This window comes from Mya arenaria, chromosome 8, assembly GCF_026914265.1.
Source record: "Mya arenaria isolate MELC-2E11 chromosome 8, ASM2691426v1".
Lineage (NCBI taxonomy): Eukaryota > Metazoa > Mollusca > Bivalvia > Myida > Myidae > Mya > Mya arenaria.
Genome location: NC_069129.1, coordinates 41,974,415 through 41,996,788, shown reverse-complemented (window position 1 = coordinate 41,996,788; position 22,374 = coordinate 41,974,415). Strand labels below are relative to the sequence as shown.

The 22,374-nt window shown below is 33.4% G+C and overlaps 1 protein-coding gene across 3 annotated transcripts; it reads left to right on the top strand.

Annotated features, from left to right (window-relative positions):
* The first annotated feature begins 447 nt into the window (after positions 1–447).
* LOC128243371 (purine nucleoside phosphorylase-like) lies at positions 448–22,104 on the top strand. Of its 3 annotated transcripts, none has more exons than XM_052961125.1 (7): positions 987–1,077; positions 2,038–2,344; positions 5,621–5,790; positions 13,550–13,653; positions 16,307–16,482; positions 17,176–17,366; positions 18,567–22,104. In XM_052961125.1, exons 2-7 carry the CDS (start codon positions 2,307–2,309, stop codon positions 18,764–18,766), a joined length of 879 nt encoding a protein of 292 aa, XP_052817085.1. In that variant the 5' UTR covers positions 987–1,077; positions 2,038–2,306; the 3' UTR covers positions 18,767–22,104. The 3 variants fall into 3 exon arrangements, with proteins under 3 accessions (XP_052817084.1, XP_052817085.1, XP_052817086.1); XM_052961126.1 differs by lacking the exon at positions 987–1,077 and adding an exon at positions 1,118–1,135; XM_052961124.1 differs by lacking the exons at positions 987–1,077; positions 2,038–2,344 and adding an exon at positions 448–620.
* Positions 22,105–22,374: the final 270 nt, after the last annotated feature.

The window sequence follows — 22,374 nt, the reverse complement described above, 5'->3', positions numbered from 1 at the left end:
TTATGGTTACAGCGTTATTTTATGACTGACGTCACGCCGCCAATGACCGCATAAGCTAACGTCATAATGTAGTGACGTCATTCAAAAGCATACGTCAGTTTTATATGGATACCTTGAACGATTTTTAGATATGGCATACGCCGACATTGTGGCAACAACAGTAACTCGACTCATTTTCTTCGAAAACAGCTGGGAGTAGGATTTGTTATTAGTCACAGAAAATCAGACAGGCCAAACAGCAATTTCTTTGAAAACTTTCGGTAAAAAAATATGATAAGTCTGGAATGCCAGTCTGATTGACATCATCTTATAATTATACACTCTGCATAAGAAGTGAACTTCAGTCAGGTAGTTGGGGAGCTGTCTTTAATTCGCATATGGGAACTACGAATCAGTTGGAGACCGGTTTTCATAATACATATGTGAGTACTTTCCCTGTGACCGGGTTTTGCACGCCAAGTAGAGCTCGCATAACATTTCTAACCCATTTCTGCAATACCTACAGAGACACAATTCTATCAGCTCTCGCATACGTCCGACTACATTACTGTTACAGCGATGGCAACTTCTGAAGTTAATATTTTCTGTCGCCAGATGAGCGGAATCGAATCAGATAAAGGGTATGTTTTTTTTAAATGCTTATGATGTAGTATTTCCTGAATGTCACTGTTCAGCAAATCAATACCGAATTATTATGTACTGAATGTAAATAAGACTCAGTTTCGATCATAATGTTCGGTTGTATTCAAATGTGTTTTTTTATGTTTATTGTAACTATGAGGATAAGTAAAGCTAATTTTGTAGAAGCATTTCATTTATTTGTAGTAAAATTTTCCATGTATACACGAGGTCAAGGCTGTTTACATTCATACATGGAGGTGGTATGTCCTTGAAAACAAACCTTTCTATTGGCTTAAAATGGAGGTGTGTTTGTGTGCTGAATGAAAGCTTCGCTTTGATTGGATAGAAATCATTTCTCTCGATCTGTTTACTAGCAGGCGGCTATACATAAGTGTAAAGTGATGCAATTATTTCAACAGCAGTATTGAGTGAGAAGTATTGAAGACAAACATTTGTGTACTATTATCTATATTATTTTTTCCATGGACTTTTATTTTTCACATTTATTCATACTGTAAAAGAACAGTGATTATTTCACGTTATTATTTAAAATAAAGAGTGATTATTTGTAATTGATTGGTTTATCAGGAGTACTGGAGTACAGTATTTATGAAAATAAGGAATTAATAATTCTCAGAAAATATACCTATATTGTGATAAAAAAATCATTTTTTATAATTTTTAAGGCTTGTTGAGGAGGTTACACATTGGACATTGTTATTAGCTAATTAACTTTTTATTAAGCTTAACATATATGTACATGTTCATATTTAGTCGTGTCCATTTTGTATGTAGATAAATGCCCATTTGGCTATTTCACCTTTAGACACATCTTATAGCTTAATTGAATATATAATTATTAACAGTTAATTATTAATGTTTCCTTCTCTATTTTTTAAACACTAAATTAATACAGAAAAGCTTTTCTGATGACTTAAAGTAACATTATTTCTGTAATAAAACATGATTAATGTAAATATCAGTGTGTTTTATTCATTCATACATGTACTACAAAATGTATATAACTCTCTGGCATTTGTGGAATATAGACACAATAACAATTGAACCTTCAATAATAACCATGTACATTTTAACATTGTTTTAAATATTTATCATGTTTTAAATCTGTTCTGGACCATACTATTGAAGTTCTCATTGACCTTTACTCTATTTGACAAAGATCTGATCAAAACTGTTTGGCCTTGGGATGTAATAGATCAAACTTTAGTACCATGATCGACTGTAAACAAATGTGCCCCACTCTTTGTTTGTAATTTGATACTCTGGTAGTTAAAGCATTGCTTTTGTGACAAAAGGAAATTGGAGCACAAAAAGCTATTGAACATTTCAGTATACATTTACAATTTAGATAAAATAAAGTTTAGCTTTAAATGAAATGTGGTTATTTATTTTCAGGAAATTTTATTCTAGTAGATGATGCAATATTAACAGTTTAAAATTATATCTGTTAGTAAAGTTCAGGAACAAAAGTAATCTGGTTATTAGTGACAATACAGTGACATTATTTAGCCATACAGTGACATTATTTAGCCATACAGTGACATTATTTAGCCATACAGTGACATTATTTAGCCATACAGTGACATCAGTGTCATTATTTAGCCATACAGTGACATCAGTGTCATTATTTAGCCATACAGTGACATCAGTGACATTATTAAGCCATGCCAGTGACAAATGGGATCAAAATTAATGGAAGCAAGTGAGTAAAAGGTGTTCGTGTTTTAACAGGAATTGATCAACACCTTTATTTTATGTGATAAAAGTGTTGTGGCTAGATACAAAACAATATATGTATCATTGATATTTTAAGCCAGATTTTTCATAAAAAAAATCTCAAGTTATAGATTTGCAAAAAAAAGGCTGGCAGATGTTCCGGTGTCATTATAAAATTTGCGTTTTTTGGTTAGTGTAATAAATACAACAGTTTTCATCTAATCTCCATGAAACTTAGTCCCAATATTTATCAGTATTTTCGAACCAGTGTGAATCTGGGTCATCTCAGGTAAAAAAATAAATAGGTTGAACCAGTGTGAATAAAGGTAGCATTAAATTTTTTCCTCTTGATCAGGGTTCTCACTATCTGCTGTTAAATGACAATTTTTCAAAATAAAAAATCTGGTTGTAATGTGGTTTCTGCATTAACTCTTTGTTTTATCTTTGTTTGTACAAGGGCAGTAATGTCAGGTGCGTCCATGCTTCCCGGTTCATTGTTTTGAGTGGAAAACGTCCTCGATTCGGTGAGTATTACCACTGTTTTCCAGATGTTTCAACAATAATTTTTAGAAACGACCTTGTGCACCGAATGAAGAGCAATTGCTCGTTTACGAAGACGCTTGTTTTAGATGAAAATAATGTCTGTATTAAAATATCTCGTGAAAACATTGCACGTTCTTACTAGGCTTCCCGACTCACTTAATGCATTTTTTGCTTCAAAACAACTATTTGCGTACAAACCCCACCCGATGCTTTGTTTTGGACAATAACAGTATTGCTATTGTTTTCCGAATGCAATTTTGGATTTACGAAAATGCTTGCTGGTTCATTCTGTTCATTTTTAGAACCTAGGTTCATCCCAAATCTGGAAGATCTATGGCACATTAAAATAACGAATAAAAGGCGTCAATTTTTTTAAAATTCGTGTATATGTACTAAAGCACGTCTAAGAAGGTAATTTTGTACAGGCAGAGTGTGTATACCACGTGATAAATTACGTTATATATGCTACGTCGGAAGGCAACATTTTGCTTAAAATGAAAACTTAAATCGAAGATAACTTTTCAATCACTACACCATTTTGAATTAAACAAAGGGCAGTCTATGCCACCCAAGGAGCCCCGCCTTCGTTGTATTACCGGAGTTTGATAAGGTGATTAGTTTCAACAAACACTTCGACAAACCCATTTCCAAAATAATGTTTTGACAGTGCTCCATCAGACGGCCGTATTGTGAAAAGTTTTGTCCAAGTGTTTTAAGAAACTAAACTCTCAATCAAACACTGGTAAACGACCGAAGGCGGGGCTCCATTAGCGGCGTAGACTGTGCTATATTTCATTTAAAATGGTGATGAAATAGGAAAGTTATCTTTGTTTAAAGTCTTCATTCGAAGCAAAATTTTGTTTTCAGACGTAGCGTTTATGACGTTATTTATCATGTGGTATACACACACAGACAGGACTCTCTACTTAAAGTAGAACTGTCATTATTTTTGGAGGATATATAGTAAGTCGAGACACGGTTATGTCTTTACATAAAACAGTTTTATCAACTTATGTGTAACGTACAACATTTAAGACCTTAAATTGTTGACTGTTTCCTGCAGGTTGTCTCCCTTTTTATTTTGATTGCCAAAGTAAACATATAGCACACTCTTTAAGGTAAACTCTTAGTTCCTTTTCATTGCTATTTCCTAAAAAGGTAGTTTTAAATAATCCACAATTTTACCTTACATTATTACATAAGCAATTTTTAAAGGGGCTGTACTCCGTATGATGAAATAGCGAAAAAAAAGAAGAGAAAATTGTCGAAACCTGACATAAACTTCGTATCGATTTGTACAATGCATTGAAACTTACTAACAGAAGTACCACATAGTTCAAAATTATTTTCTTTTTTCGCAATTTTTTCATGTTTTTTTTTCAATAAAAAAGATTACTAGGTATGTCTACCTAGTGGAATTCATTCCCGTAATACGTGATTGGCTAGTCGATGTCATCACGTGATATAACCAAGTTAGGTATATAGCTTAAATATTCCAACTGTTTAAAAGAAAGTAAGCCTTCGTAGCACAGTGGATACAACACTGGACTGCCATTTTTGGCGACACCGGTTCCAACCCGGTCTTCGACTCTATTTTTTTTCTACAATTATGATATGAAAGAGTAAAACATTTCTTTAAATAATTGTCCTGAATTTCTTTACAGAAAAAAACTATCTAGCTAGTTTATGTCAATTTATGTGGCACACTTATATTCAAATGAGTACCTGGTTCCTTGTCAAACAACAATTGTCGAATGCGTTTTCGACATGGTGACTTTGTGGGTGTAAATGTTCTTGTGCTTGGTGATCTTGGAAAAGATCGTTTCATGCTGCTGACAATTTTTTGCCTAAACTGTGGTGATATAGATCTGCAAAGTTCATTTATTATGTCGTTTATATGGACTAACTTTAAGCGTCTTGTTTTTTGTCTATTTAGATTCAGGTTTGATCTCTTCTTTCATTTCATTTTTTATTCCCTGAAAATATAAATTATGTATCTGTACACCCTCTTATTTAATCAAATAATTAACAAAATTAATTTTTGTGAAAAACTTAAACAAAACGACTGGTATTTCGGGTAAATACAGTGTGCCATAGATCTTCCAGATTTGGGATGAACCTAGGTTCTAAAAATGTACAGAATGAACCAGCAAGTATTTTCGTAAATGAGCCGATTTAACTCCAAAATTGACTGTCTGCATTCGGAAAACAATAGCAATACTGTTATTGTCCAAAACAAAGCATCGGGTGGGGTTTGTACGCAAGAAAGCGGTATTAAATAGTTGTTTTGAAGCAAAAAACGCATTGAGTGAGTCGGGAAGCCTAGTAAGAACGTGCATCGTTTTCACGAGATATTTTAATACAGACATTATTATGATCTAAAATAAGCGTCTTCGTAAACGAGCAATTGCTCTTCATTCGGTGCACAAGGTCGTTTCTAAAAATTATCGTTGAAACATATAGAAAACAGTGATAATACTCACCAAATCGAGGACGTTTTCCACTCAAAACAATGAACCGGGAAGCATGGACGCACCTGACATTACTGCCCTTGTGTAAGAACCAATTTCATCATTGTACAAATGTTTTGCATACTACATGGTCAGAGCATGCATTTGTGATCTGCCAAGCCAGTCTGTGTTATTTTGCAAAAATATTTTATTGCATTCATAAAAGATATATGGCCTTATTATTAAAAACACAAATATATTTGTTTCAGATACTCCTATGACGATGTATCTCGTATCGCAAAATCACTGCTGGACCGGGTGAAGTCACGTCCCCACATCGGCATTATATGCGGTTCGGGGCTCGGTGGGCTCGCAGACGTGTTAGAGAACAAGGAGGAAATTAGCTATTCTGAAATTGAGGGCTTCCCAGTTAGCACAGGTACATTGTAGTTTTGCAAACAGCTTTTTCAAAAAAGCTTCAGAGTAATTCCTTAAAGACAAATATCCCAGGCTGAGTCACATTTTTCTTTTATTTGTAATGAATGTACTGCATGCATAGTTTTCACTCAGGTTCCATGATCATAATTGTGCACATTTTGTGAGGCTCGGATAAAATATATTTATTGATAAAATATATTTATTGATAAAATTTGAAAGTCACTGGCAATAAGCTGCGTCCATTAATCAATAAAAAAATATCTGAATAAATCAACTCTGAGGGTCTCATATCAGTAATGAGGAAAATACAACATATCCACAAGTCTGTCCTAATTCCTTGTAACAACACGGATATTTGCCTTTAATGTGCGTTCTAGTGAAACATTGTACTTCTTTGTATCTGTCGGTAAATAAATGATTTAATGCTTTTACCATTCTTTTAAGTTTTATTTGTTATAGATTTCTATGTTATCTTATTCTGCACATGTTTGTATATCGATTACTTTTTCTGCAATCAGAAGTGATAATTGCTATGTAAATTTATTCTTTCGGCATGAAGTGATAATTTCTCAGATTTTCTCGACTGATTTTGACTAGTTACTGTTGCTATGCAACCATTGCAATTAACGTCTATTTTTGTTTGTTGTGCTTTTCATCCACATTGTTTGATCAATGTTATAAGCAAAACTTGATCATTGTTGTCTTATCTAGTGCTTTTTAACGCGGGAAAACTTTTCTGTGTTTTTATGCATATGTGAGGGCGACACCCCCTCGGTTTTTGTGATCAAAATATAACTCATATTTATTCTAATATACTCATATATTTTAAAATTCATTGCCTAAAACTTTCCATTCAGAGCAAAGTATTGTATAGGAAAATGAAACTTTTAAATTCAAGAAGTCTCTGTCTCTCCCGTGGAATACATTATTTTTATTTGCAATATATATACATTAGTTATAACCTATATTTAATGGATATGTAACCAATTTTGAAAATCTGACTACCAAATTCTACCAAATTTGGTAATGCTAGCATACTGTTAACTCTCTGGTAATGTTTAAAAAAAAAGTGGGTCAATACTGAATAGTTATACAATTTGTTTTCACTTCCCATGCAAGACATTAAGCATTCAAGGTCCTAGCTGGGACATATTTTCGTAATTATAAATTGGCTTCTTAACAAGGTTACCAGTACTGGTTTCCACCAAAGAAAATGTCCTTGCAATTTGAGTTTATATAAAAAGCTGAAGCCGTTTTCGCAATCAAGCTAAACTAAACTATAAGGGGGTGTGTCGCCCTCATTATTGTCTGTAACCACAAGCTGTTGTATATCGGTCGAACTGGCATTATTTTAGGAACAGTGGATATTGAACAAAGCTGGATGTCAGGTATATCGCAAAGTCAACATTTACATTATATGTCTTGTTGGATATAAGGCAAGGTTGCAAGTTTTGTGTCCTCATATGTCAAAAGTGATGTCAGAAATCAGGGTAGCAAATTGCTTAAAAATGGCATGTTCTGTTTAGCTGCCAATTCTAAAGAATGGGTCCATTTGTACTGGCTGTGTTTGTGCCTATTTTATGTAAATGACATATAGTCTTAAATTTTGTATTGTAAATATCCCTATATATTGATAGAAGGTGATCAATAGAAATTGTGGCATGGCTAACAATGTGGCTAATTACGAATGATGTGAATGCTATAACATAACTTCCTTGTAGATTGGCAGTGTTGCTTGCCATGTAAATAATCCTGTATATTTTTGAAGATCTTCAGAAAATAGAAGCACACCCTGAACAAGAAAGTTTCTGTAGGAAGTCAATAATATACTATCTTGTTTAGTGGATGCAATTATTTGTGGATCAATGAGAATCAAGTTTCAACATTAAAGCAATCAAATTAAAAGTGGATGATGTAAGCCTTAATTGCTCAGTCAGGAATGCTCAGTCATGAGTGCTCCAGATTGTTTTCTGTCATAGGTTGGACTCTAGCCAAACCCTCAAACTGATTTCAATTACATTTATTAAAAAAATTACAAAATCAAAATGAAAAATCAGTTAATTCCTTCTTCTAAATATTGTCAGCAACCAACTATTCAATGGAATATAAACTCGGGGAAATTTGATAAAACAGCATTCTGATTGGTCCACCAAAAAGTTAATACACTACGTAAAGTTTACTATTTTTCATCAGTAACAAAATGAGTACAAATAAAGCTTTATTTAGGTGTATGATCATGGGAATCACACAGAAGGCATCATTTTCTGATATTAAATGCCAAGAATACTAGTACAAAGTATGAAGCATGTTGTCTGCTTTTGTGTTCTGTAGTCAGAATTATAGTATATTAAAGGAAATTAAAAATATTTGACCAGAATTGATCATATCAAATGAGCTGTTTTTTCAATCGGGAAACCAAAACCTGTGGACGCATATCTTGGAAACAATTTAGTAACTCTAAGGACTAAAATATTGAAATTTTAATTAGTATAACTCGGACTGCAAAAATTAAAATTATGCACATTCAGCATGAAATGCGAATGTATAATTCAATTATATTTGGGAAGTTGGTGAAGAAACTGTTTTGTTTCATCCTCGCAAGGACAGCCATTCAATAAGTATCATGTGACATATTTGTGTTCATTGAAATAGCGTTGTAATTCATCCGCACACCTCTTACCGCATAGCGTACTGGTCATCATTTTGATATGATAATTTCATGTATGAACGCATACTTTGTAAGAAAACACCCTCCAATATGGTACATCAGAGTGACATCCTGACTTGATATTCAGTTTTGTTAAATATCCATGTAAATGTATGGGTATCATTCATACAATCAAATGAAGAATGTCACAGAACGAACATATTAGGACACATCTTGTTTTATTTTTTCTGATGGTATATGTAGAAATGTGTATAACTGCTAGTGTTTTACTTTACATTCTTTAAAGCTGCACTCTCACAGATTGAAGGTTTTGACAACTTTTTATACGCCCGAAGGGTCGTATTATGTTATGGCCTCCATCGTCTGTCCGTCTGTCCGTCCGTCCGTCTGTCCGTCCATTAGCAATTCCGTGTCCGGGCCATAACTTGGTAACTAATGAAGCAATTTTCAAATAACTTTATACAAATCATCACTACATTAAAAGGATGTGTCGCGCGCAATTTCCAGGTCCATACCTCAAAGACTAGAATCACCATGGGGGTGCATTAGCAATTCCGTGTCCGGGCCACAACTTTGTCACTAATAAAGTCATTTTCAAATAACTTTATACAAAGCATCATTACATTAAAAGGATGTGTCGCGCGCAATTTCCAGGTCCATACCTCAAAGACTAGAATCACCATGGGGGGGCGTTACAACTTTGTCACTAATAAAGTCATTTTCAAATAACTTTATACAAAGCATCATTACATTAAAAGGATGTGTCACGCGCAATTTCCAGGTCCATACCTCAAAGACTAGAATCACCATGGGGGGGCGTTAGCAATTCTGTTTCCGGGCCATAACTTGGTAACTAATAAAGCTATTTTCAAATAACTTTATACAAATCATCACTACATTAAAAGGATGTGTCGCGCGCAATTTCCAGGTCCATACCTCAAAGACTAGAATCACCATGGGGGTGCGTTAGCAAATCCGTGTCCGGGCCACAACTTGGTCACTAATAAAGTCATTTTCAAATAACTTTATACAAAGCATCATTACATTAAAAGGATGTGTCGCGCGCAATTTCCAGGTCCATACCTCAAACACTAGAATCACCATGGGGGGCGTTAGCAATTCTGTGTCCGGGCCACATCTTTGTTACTAATAAAGTGATTTTCAAATAACTTTATACAAATCATCACTACATTAAAAGGATGTGTCACATGGAATTTCCAGGTCCATACCTCAAAGTCTAGAATCACCATGGGGGGGACGTTAGCAATTCCATGTCCAGGCCATAACTCAAAGACTAGAATCACCAATGGGGGGGGCGTTAGCAATTCTGTGTCCGGGCCACATCTTTTTTACTTGTCTGTTAGCAATTCCGTGTCCGGGCCATAACTTGGTAACTAATAAAGCGATTTTCAAATAACTTTATACATATTCATCACTACATTAAAAGGATGTGTCGCGCGCAATTTCCAGGTCCATACCTCAAAGACTAGAATCACCATGGGGGGGCTTTAGCTATTCTGTTTCCGGGCCACATCTTTGTTACTCGTCCGTTAGCAATTCCGTGTCCGGGCCATAACTTGGTAACTAATAAAGCGATTTTCAAATAACTTCATACAAATCATCACTACATTAAAAGGATGTGTCGCGCGCAATTTCCAGGTCCATACCTCAAAGACTAGAATCACAATGGGGGGGGCGTTAGCAATTCTGTGTCCGGGCCACATCTTTGTTACTAATAAAGTGATTTTCAAATAACTTTATACAAATCATCACTACATTAAAAGGATGTGTCACATGGAATTTCCAGGTCCATACCTCAAAGTCTAGAATCACAATGGGGGGACGTTAGCAATTCCATGTCCAGGCCATTACTCAAAGACTAGAATCACCATGGGGGGGCGTTAGCAATTCTGTGTCCGGGCCACATCTTTGTTACTCGTCCGTTAGCAATTCCGTGTCCGGGCCATAACTTGGTAACTAATAAAGCGATTTTCAAATAACTTTATACAAATCATCACATCCTTTTAATGTAGTGATGATTTGTATAAAAAATCCATGGAAACCAGTTATATAAGACTGCTGACAAAAATTTAGATCACAGATTTTTATACTGAAGTTCAAAAATTGATGTTTTATGCATTTTTTTAAACGGTTAGTAACGGTGTAAGCCATAAAACATAAATTTTCGAATGGAAATATGAAAATCTGCGATGTGATCTATTGTCAGCAATATTTTATCTTTGTTTTCCAGATATTTACGCAAAAATGAGCTCTTTCCAAGACAAAAAACAATAAAATAAAAAGTAAAAACGGTATATTTGTGAGAGTCCAGCTTAAAGCCTTCTCTATGAAATATTTATAAATCTTAATGAATTAAAAATCATTAATAATATGAATTAAATAAATGAAATAAATAGGATGAAATTATTTGTAAACAACACATGATTCAAAAGACAATTGTGAATTGCTCCCTGGGGGCTGTTTCAATGAAGAAGAAATTATCCTACTGCCCTGCTTTCATTGTTTTGCTGTAGATGTATATAATAATGGTGTGAAGTGAACTCTTATCATTATTTAATTGGAAAACAGTCATGAAAGGAAAGAAATAAAATAAAATGCCGTCTGTGACATCCCTACAGATTTAAGATTTATTTAGTTACTATTTAGAGCAGATCCATGATTCCATGTTAGAGGGGGCGTAACTTAGTGGTTTAACCTTTTGACTTGCACCTCTCCCTCAGAACTGAAATTTATTTGTTTTAAAGTGTTGGCAGAGGGGTTCTGGGGTACTCCCTTAAGAAAATTTTAACAATTTCTAGTACAAAATGATTTTGGGTGTATTTTTTTACTTTTTTCCCCAAAATTGAAATACAAAGTAAAACTTGGACAGTTTTAGGGGGGCCCTTTGGGTAAAACTACTCCCCCCCCCCCCCCCCCCCCCCCCGCTTCGGGTGCCTCACCTTTCACCCTGTATCATTGAGTTGATTCCAAGCTACCCAAAAATTATAAAACAGTGCATGCAACTGATTGTTTTAAAGTGGCGGTAAAGATTTTAGTAAAATTTTGGTTATGGTTAGAATATTTGAGTTTTCTGAATATTCTTAATTCACGATAATTAATTTTTAGCTTGTCTTTTAATAAAAATGTTTATACATATTATTTTCATACTAGCTGTCGAAACTGTTGTTGTAATGTCAAATCTTTGATATTGAAAACAGTTTAAACATTTAACTATTAGCATGAAATGTTCAGTATGATAATTAGCCTTTGTGGAACAAGTTGCCTGTAACTTGGACTTAATATATAAAAAGTTATGCCCCTTGATTAATAGAAAAGCTTCAACAATCATAACAACTCGGCCATCTCCGGCAAGCTTTGAGATTCTTTCGACACTGTAAATTCTGTTCGATAAAGGCCGAGGTGTTCCGAATGAAAAAATAACAGACAGGTGTGGGCATGCTGTTTGTGGCTCTTTTGTTATTTTGGTTATGGAGGGGAGTAAGGGAATGGTCTGTTTCTTAGTTAATGTCATTCTTACAATGTCTGGAAATACCTAAGTGGTAGATTTTAACTAAAGGATTAAAATGTCAACTGACTACTGACAGTTTGGCACCATATCTGAAAAATTGAAACCTTGGTTGTCAAAGCCATGGCAAAAATATTTGAATTATCATTCTTTATACCATATAATCAGTCAGTAAATTAGCCCTGAAGGAGGGACATTATAAAGGCGAACTAAATTATCTGCCACCTTAATTTACAATTGTTATGCAACATTTTGTCTGTTTTAATTAGCTCTTATGTATCTTGGAATGTATCATTTTGCTTCAAATCTCTCTCTTCAATATAATTATTCTTTTATATTTATTTTATTTAATCAAGTTTTATAGTTGTAAATTCTATGTAATTCAGAGTTTGTTCTTTTCTACTTTTCTATATCTGCTTTGTTTTATTTTCTTTCCTGTTTCACTTAAAAATTTCATCTTTCTGTAATAAAAAGTTTTATAATAATGAATATTGATTGTAAAATTCCATTAACTGAGTTACTGTAAAGGTGGACTTTTTACATGAGTGCCTTTCATCTTTCTTACATTTGATTGAACAATTTTTATTAACTTTATATATATTTTTTGCACGAAACTTTGCTATTCTCACATCAGGTTATATAGATGTTGTAAACACTAAAGTCAAATCTCAGTCTCAAATCAATTTACAACATAAAAGCAAAGTATTGTCAAAATCTTGCATGTTTTTTTACTTTTTAAAAAGGTTACTAAAATGTCAGAATGTGTTATTGAAAGATTTTGACAATATTTCAAAGACAACTTATTCAGAATAGAGCAAAAAATATACTTGAGTAATTAATAAAAGGCAATGAATTATACTCAAGTATATTTTGGCTGTAGAATATTTTTCCATTGGAATCTAGAACAAAGGTTTCAATCAACATATTCAATGATAGAATGTGGTTTAAAAAATGTGTTAAAACATATATTTTTTTCATGAAATTTTGATGTTGTATGGTAAAATGAGTTGAGATTGAGATTTGACTTATGTATTTTCGTGATATTGGAGCTGAGGCATCCCGTTTCATATCCGATTTTCCCTTCCTATCGGAAACATGCGTTAAAAAGTATTTAAAACTATTTTGAGTCTGTGTACCGAACTATATTCCATTTTCTTTGATCTGTACCTCATACTAGCTACCCCTAGAGGCTCCAGAAAGCAGAGTAAAACTCACCAAAAAGGGGGAGGGGGTAGGGGGTAACACTCTCTGCAATGAATAGTGTATATTATACACCGTTAGTTTCAGTGCCAATAAACCCAAAATACCCACAGTTTCTAATTTTTTTTTACACATGATATAATGTGAAATTGTTTCCTTATTTGACAATTGAACATAGCTACATGTAATGTAAATATTTCAAAATGATGTGGAAAAAAAGTTTCTATTATTACACTCAAGTCATAGTTAAATATTTTACCTCCATTTTAACCACAGTGAGTGAGTCATCTACATTGTGACAAAACTTCCCCCTGTTTTAATTCTGGTATTGCCGATGTTACCAAGCCCACATTTCTTTCTTTACAGTTCCTGGTCATGCGGGTCGTCTGGTGTTCGGGTTGTTGGGCGGACAGCAGGTCGTACTTATGCAGGGTCGGGCCCACTTGTATGAGGGATATGACGTACACAAGGTATATAGAAGTGGGGTCGGTCGGGGTAGGGAATGGCGGTCTGTTGTATTAACATCTACTCATTCATCTTTAGAAAATTAGTATAAACGTTATATATTTTACGATTGTGAAGAAAGCTATGATAGCTTATACTAATTCATTCTCGCTGGCATGATGTTGCGCGAGAGTGTCGTCTTGTGGTGTGGGGGAAACCGGAGTACTCAGAGAACGCCCACTTGTCCGACTTTGTGACCACTAACCAAACTCACATGAGCCCAGGCCAGGAATCGAACCCGGGTCGCCTTCGTTAGAAGCGAGCGCGCTAACCACTGCGTTTACCGGACATATAATGATGGATACATGTTCAAGGCACCTGTTTCTGATTGCTTACGCCCTTGTATCAATGCGGTTGGAAATATATATATATATTAACTTAAAAAGAAAGAAAGTTCTAATAACCTCTTTACTTTGATTGTTTAAAGGAAATTGTTCATTGGTTGTAAAATACTTTTTACGCAATAAAAGTTTGTATATTATGAAATATTAAGGTATGGTAAATTATTAGGAGTGTTAAAACTAAGATACTGACAGCTGGAACCCTTCAACAAATGTTGATATTTCCTCAAATATTGTCTTTGAAGAACACAATTTTGTTTACTGTTACTAATTGGATTCATCGATTCATTGTAGTGTGATTGGTTGATTGACATTATCACGTGTATCATGTCGTATATGACCTTGTGGCCTAGTGGTTTCTGCTTCAGTTTTCAATTTTGTATCGACTTAACTGGTGTGGTTTTGCACCCACTCAAACCAAAATATTTTTTTATTCTTAAATTGTATTATTTCTGATATTTTGATATTACAGAATAAGATAAGGAAAACTTATATTTAGTCCAAAAACATCTTGCACGTTATATGAGATTTAATATCATTATTTTCACCCACATGAAAGTAACAGTCTAAGATTTATTGTTATTTTAATGCAGCAAGAGTTATTTTAGAGCATAGTATAATATTAACTACATTTGAATATATTTGGCATTAAACTTGATAGATTGTTATGTCTGTACATTTCAGTCACACAATTGTGGCATTCAAAATAATAAAATAACTTTTAATATTGCATCATTATTTTTCTTTTGTCATATGTGGGAATGTTTTCACTGGTGAAATTTTGTAAAGAATTTATAATGATATTGATTGTGAACCATTAACTGAAAGATTTAATATTTTATACCTTAGCTTTGTACTTAAATTTATGAATATGCCCATTGACAATGAAATGAAGACATACTATAAAAGCTTACATGTGTTTTCTTAAGTTAAGATCAGGTTTTGTGTTGTATTCATAAGAAATATTGAGTCATGATGTTTCCCAACTTAAGTTAATATCTTAATACAGTATCTTACTAGGAATATGATATCATTACTCGACAATTTCTGAAATACTTGACTGAATTCTTGACTTCATTAGAAACGCGTAAGGAAATTTATTACTCAAGATATTTAATGAAATACGAAGTATTCCCAGTTTTAATTTCAACTCATTTTACCACATAATGTCAAAACTCAAAAGTTAATCAAAATTGTTATATTTTTACACTTTTTAATAGTGCATTCTCTCATAGAAAATGCCCATTAAAAAGTTGGTTAAATTTCCAAAGAAAAATTATTCTATAGCAAAAAAATGTAATTGGCTGAAACTCACTGTTTTGTATTAAATACTTATTTAGTACATTTATTTCTAAAGAACTAGTTTTCTTTGAAATATTGACAAGGTTTTTATCAACACAGTCTATGAGAAAATACATATATTTATAAAATGCATGTAAAAACATGGACGATTTTGAATCTTACTATGCTTTAATATGGTAAAATAAATTGAGATTGAGATGATATTGCCCCTCTTATAAAAATCTATAAGGTTTCGAACATTATACTTATAGTAGTAGGCATTAAATTTAGTTTACCTAACTATTAAGTATGCATTATAGCCAGGCTGCAGGCACAGCCATTAGCACTGACTTAATTGATTAGTAAACTTAAAAATTTACTAACATTCTAAGTGTTTAATTGCATGAATGTCTCTCTATTCCGAAATAAGCGACTGAACAAATCCAAATAATTACTTTACGTCTCTTCAGAGGCCATTTTATTATTGGATCACAATCCATGGGAGATAGATAATAAGGTGCAAGCTTTCAGTTGCACAAATAATGAAATTCAATATTACAAACAAAGGAAGTTTAATGAAAATCAGTGAGTGAAACATAACCAAGCAACTTAAAGTTTTATTTAGTAATGTACATTATAAAAATTATATATAAATTTCCTGTTAAAGCCATGTAAAAAAATTTAAGACTGAAAACAGAAGATAATTGTTTGTTTTAGTAGTTTATTTTACGAATGGTTGTGCCACAAGTGCAATATTTATTTTTTATTGTTCACGAGGTGAAATATGTTGTCATCTTACACTGCAGCAAACAATTTTTAGCTCACCTGTGCACAAGGTGCTCAAGGTGAGCTATTGTGATTGGTCTGTGTCTGGCATTTGTCATTTGCTTCCGCCATCCGCTCATTCCAAGACAAAAAAAAAACAAAAAAATTGTCAAGACGCTCAATCTGTGAGAGTGCAGCTTTAAAAAAATTAAACTTTCCACGTTTATAACAGATCATCCTACCGGTGAGAGTAATGAAGCTGATGGGTGTCCGCATATTGTTTGTGACGAACGCAGCAGGCGGGATAAACCAAGATTTCAAGGTTGGGGACATCATGATCATCAAGGACCACTTCAACATGCCTGGGTTTGCTGCTGTCAACCCCCTCGTCGGACCAAATGATGATAGGTATAATTTTGGTGCAAAGATTTGATTTTATTTGTAAAATGCTTATTCTTAAACATCTATCACATTAACACAATTGATTTTCGAGGGAGTGCTTCTTTTTTCTAAGTGCATTTATTTTGATAAGTTGAACATTAAGAAGTTGAAATTGTCATAAAAAAATACCACTAACAAATAAAATTACCCTGGGAAGGTGTGCCCTGTTCAATTCCCAGTCTGATAAAACTTATTTATGTTCGATTTATCAAATTAAATGTACTTAAAAAAAGGAAGTGCCCCCCGAAAATCAATTGCTTTAGTGTGATAGATGCTTATGAATTCTCAGCGAGTGCATTCACCACTATACTTTCCAGACAACAGATTTGCATTGATGCAAATATCTCAAGCCCCTTGTGTTAGGGTGAGCGTGATCTAGCAGTATAGATGTTGGCCTCTCACCCATGAGGTCATTGTTTGAGCCTAACCAGGGCTCAGATCCTATCCCCTCAGAAAGGAGACCAGCAGTGGTTTCTTCTCAGGAGGGATTTATATAAGCGTACAGCGGCCATCACAATCAACCAAAAATAAATTGGTATAAACTGAGTTCTTTGTCTTTCCAAGTTATTAATTAAGCTAGAATTAATTACTGCACAAATAAAAATTAATATGAAACAAAACTTATACTTTCAATTGATGTCCTTCCTTCTGTGTTTCCAGGTTCGGGCCTAGATTCCCGCCTGCCTCCCAGTGTTACAGTCTGCGACTACGAGAGATCCTCCGCAAACATGCGGAGAAGTTGGGGATGAATAGTTTCATGCAGGAGGGCGTGTATTGCTTTCTCGGGGGTCCGTCGTTTGAGACCGTCACGGAATGTAGATTCCTTAAGGTCGCAGGCGTGGATGCCACTGGTATGATATGTGAAACTTTGTCAGAAATAATTCTTTATAAAAGCTTCATCAGAGGCCATATTCATAAAACTTCATTTCTTAACTTAAGTCAATTTCCTAAAATTTTAATAGTCAACTTAAAAAAAGTATGGTTTTTTTTTATAGAAATCATTGGTAATGAAGTATTAAGGAAATTATTAAGTCATTTTATTATATACCCATCATAAATCCACACGCAATACATATCCCAAAGTACGGTAGTCCGTATTCCACTCCAGTGCAATACGGCCGTATTCGACTCTTGTGACGTCACGTCATATCAAGTATCATTGCGCGATGTTAAAATGACGTCATAAAACAAAATAGTGCGTCGTTAAAATGACATTTATTATGAAAACATGAGGCTTTTAAGTGATCTAACCAGTAATGTATATAATAAAAGGGTTATTAGTACTGCATTTTGATCCGGAATGTCGTATTGGACTCTCATGGAATTTTACAGATTTTGTTTTCACTCGGCTTGCGCCTCGTGAAACATGCAAAAATTCACTTGAGTTGAATACAACCTTCCGAACCAAAACGCAGTACTAATAATCCTATTGTATTATATTATAAGAGAGACACTTAAGTTTTATAATTAATTAACCATCCCAGGGACAGTATTCATAAAATATGTCATAAGTCATTTACTAACTTAAGTCCTTTTAAGTATTTTATTGGTCATTTGATAGAACTTTCTTGAAATCATTAAAGAAATGTTTTCATAGACTTAAACCAAAATTAATTAAAATTTAATACTTTGATGTAAAAGTAGACTTATTGAAATATTTAAATTTGACTATAAACACTTATAGGAAATCAAGTTCAGTAAGGAAATGACTTCAGTTGTTCTATAAATATCGAGCCTAAAATATTGCCAATTTACATTTATGGCTCCTTTGCCAGTACTCATTAAGAATCTTAAGTAATTTCCTATCTTAAGTCAGTTTTCCAAGTTCAGTATTTCACTGATCATAATTATGATATAATTACAAGATATAATAATTTAATATTGTATTATTAATATGATTTTATTGAATACCAGGTATACATGCTTTAAGACACAAACAACCTTATACATTTCTTTACATTATCATAACAAACAAGCAATATTATCAATTTGTGGATGGCTTAACTCATCAGATAGTGAACTGTTCACATAAAACTTGCTGTCTTGTCCAGGTATGAGCACGGTTCCGGAGGTGCTGGTAGCGAACCATTGTGGGATGGAGGTATGTGGAATCTCGTTGATTACGAACAGTTGCGTCATGGAGTACGACTCGAAACAAGTCGCCAATCATGAAGAGGTGCTGGAAACCGGAGAGAAACGTGCCAAAGATATGCAGAAACTCATCGGCGCTGTAGTAGCAGATCTTTCTTAGGATGGGTTTATATTAATCGTTGTTATTAATTTTTAATGTTTGTCAGAGTGAACTTATTGTTAAGTTGTTGTATTTAATGGTATCTTCTTATCACAGGTTTTGCCAGTTGTTGCTTAGGCTTAAGAAAATACTTCTGGTTTGGGTTACTGGACACTTACTAAGAAATGGACCTTACAATATCTTTAATTTGTCAATAAAAAAAAATTAAAAATATATATATATATATATTTTAAGTGTGTGTTTTAATATGTAGTTAATAGAAAGCTATAAAGCTTTATAGGAAAGATGACCAATGATGGCAATAACATTCTAACATTAAGCTTAATAAAATATATAAAAAGCCTACCCACCCTACCTGTCTTTGGACAAGATTTAACTCTGTGTTTTGGTTTTATCTTAAATTAATAATGATGTTAGGGAAGCATTTGATATGTAATGTTGTTGATTTGTTGTAAAATAATGTCAAATATTTTCGAATTATGCACAAGTTGTTGATAAGAACATACATGTGTATGTGTTTTTCTTGATCACTGCAATGTGATTTGCAAAAAAGAGTGGGTTATACCCAATTCATTGAAAAGTCTGGAATTTTAAAACTAGAAATAAAATGTTTAAAGATTTAATTTACTATTGCAGAGTATGATTACCACAAATATTTTGGCTCTACTAATAAGTTAAACTGTTTTTTTTTGCATCAATAGTAAATATAACTAGATAAACTTTCTTATAAGATAAAATTGCATTAAAATTTCAGAATTTTTTATTCTGAAAGTGTGAATTTGCTGTGTAAATCATTGTAAGTTTAAATAATACTAGCTCTAGTATATGTCATTATGAATCACATAATTACTGTTGATTGTTATAGTTATTCAAGGATTTAATTTTCATGATTTTTCACAAATCAATATTTCACAAGAGTTTATTTTTCAAAAATTTTCTTGTATCAATCTGGCTTGCAAATTTAAAATCCGTTTGCAAAATATTTGATATTATCTTACGAATTAAAAAAGACGATGTGAATTTGAAATCTTGCATTTTTGGGCAAATCAAAATGTTGATGGAAAAAAAAGACCTTGCAAATCAAAGCCAGCTATAGGTTTTACCCGGTTTTAACACATTCACCCTTGTATACTCTTAATAACATATCATATATGTTATATATACATTGTTTTTGTTAGTGTTTTGCCTCCATTATGAATGCTTTAGTCTTTTAAATGAAGTTTATTTGTTATTGTTATCAGTAATCGTCCAAATATTCGCCATGTATGTTAGGTATCTTTATACACCTACCCTTTTCATGCAATTTTTACTCATACTTAACAGAAGTATTTCTTGTGTATAATAATATAGAATTACTGTTTGTTTTTAAGCTAACAATTGTTTTGCCATTATAAACTGGTGATATGAAATAATGATTAATTGAAAATGCTATTGTGAGATTTTGCGTGTGATGGGATTGTGTTACTGCGATGTGTTATTCTTTGATGTTTATTTAAACGATTGATTATGTTGGTTAAGTGTGACAAGTTGGTACTGAGTGCGAGTCAGGGCTGGTATTAGTTTTAATTGATTCTCAGAATGATGTAGCTAATCGGATTACTTGTTATTAATAACTGACCAATAGAGTGAATGAAGTCAATGATGCTTAATAATAAGATAAACTTAAGTTTTTTTATTGAATAATAACCCTGATTTATATGAAAGGGGTTCAATAGAGCTTAATGTAAAAAGAAAGCTCTCGATTGGTTTAACTGTTATGAATATTCATATCAGGGTGGTTCGGCATCATGGCAACTGGTCCATGAGCCTCATTTACATTTATTGACGTAGCAAACTTAGTTTAAACCTATTTATTTAAAAACAATTGAGAACAAGTTATTACAACATTGTATTAATCACTCTTGTTGGCACGATTTTACGCGAGAGAGTGGTCTGGTGTTGTGGGGGAAACCAGAGTACCCGAAGGAAACCCACTTGTCCTGCTTCGTCACCACAAACCAAAATTACATGCGCCTAGGCAAGGAAATAAAACCCCTGTCTTCTAGGAGAGAAGCGAGTGTGTTAACCACTGCGCAAACTGGACAACCCAAAAACGGAGCAAACTTAAGCATAAATGAGACATGTGTTATAATTTTATTATTGTTTTAATATATACTCTCATTTATTGCATTTTATTTTACATGAAATATTTAAGTTGATTTAACTTTATACCTCTGTTATGCACATTAATCAAGAAACACGGGGGCCATGTCATCAACGATCACATCATACAAAATATATTTTTGTATCCATTTTTCGTAACGAAATATAAATTTTGAAACCAAAATTTGGCTGTTGGCTTATTTAGATTAAAATAGTGAAATTTCTGAAACTGGCTTTGTATTAAATTTAAATTGTGATTTAACCACGTCCTGTCCCATGCTTAAAGGTCGTACGCCCGTTGATAATATGACCCCATAGTTTTTTCTCCTTGTGTGTTGGAGTGACCTTTACAAATCATAGAATCAGGAATTTGTGTTTTGTTTTGTTTGTAATACCTTTATATAGAAGCAAATGAATATTTGGAGGGAATGTGTGTTCAAATTATGAAAATATTGAGTGTGTTTTTTAGAATATTCAGAGCGTTCTTTATTGAAAAAAGTTTGATCATGTGTAAACAGGTCGACGAGTGATCGCTGTTCCAATTATTTGGATATTTTTATATTATTGCCAGCCAGTCATTAATATAGTTTACTGTTTGACAATTTGGTGTATGGAAATATCTGAACGTTCAACGAAACATTCAATATTCCTAACTATGTACTTACGTATGTTTGTTATGAAATGTTTCAATCTTTTTTTATCCTCACAGTATGCTTATAATATCTTGGTTCTAAAGGATTCTGTACGGGATATTTTTCAAAACAAAGTTTTCCTTTTCAATTAAGAAAATATATGTTGTCTCAATTGTTTTTATCATTAATACAGTGTTTCAATGTAATTCCATAAAAAAAATATTCCCCAATCACTTGTAACACATTAATCAGTTTTATACTCTTGAAAACAATTCAGTCAAAATTAAACTCTTGAGATATAAATAAATTGTATTCCGATTAGTTAGTATTTATGATTTAGTAATTTTGACTTGCATTTTGTATTTGCATAGATATCCATGAATCTGATTAACATTCCAATATCACAAGAACATTCAGTGTGAAGGAAAGATTATGCGTCAATCAATGTTTTGTCCTATCTGGGTATGGGTTTGGGTGGGGTAAGCAGGCATTTAATACAGGACTTTAGACAGTAGGTGATCCCTGACAGGTGGTACTTTGACAGGCCATGTCAGACTGCCATTAGGGATTGTGAGGTGGTGGTGGTGGGGGGGGGGGGGTAATGGACTTGGCGTGGGGGGGGGGGGGGGGTCAAAGTATTTTTGATGTCTTGATCATTCCAAAACTTACGGCTTTTGACAAATTTCCCTGCGCCATTGGTCGTATACAGACACCAAAATGTGCACATTGTCTAAATCCTTCCAGTTTTTACGCCACCTCAGATAGGGTAAAACATTGATAAGTGAATTAGGATTGAATACCTCAGGGTTCGGAGTCGAAGAATCTGATTTCAAA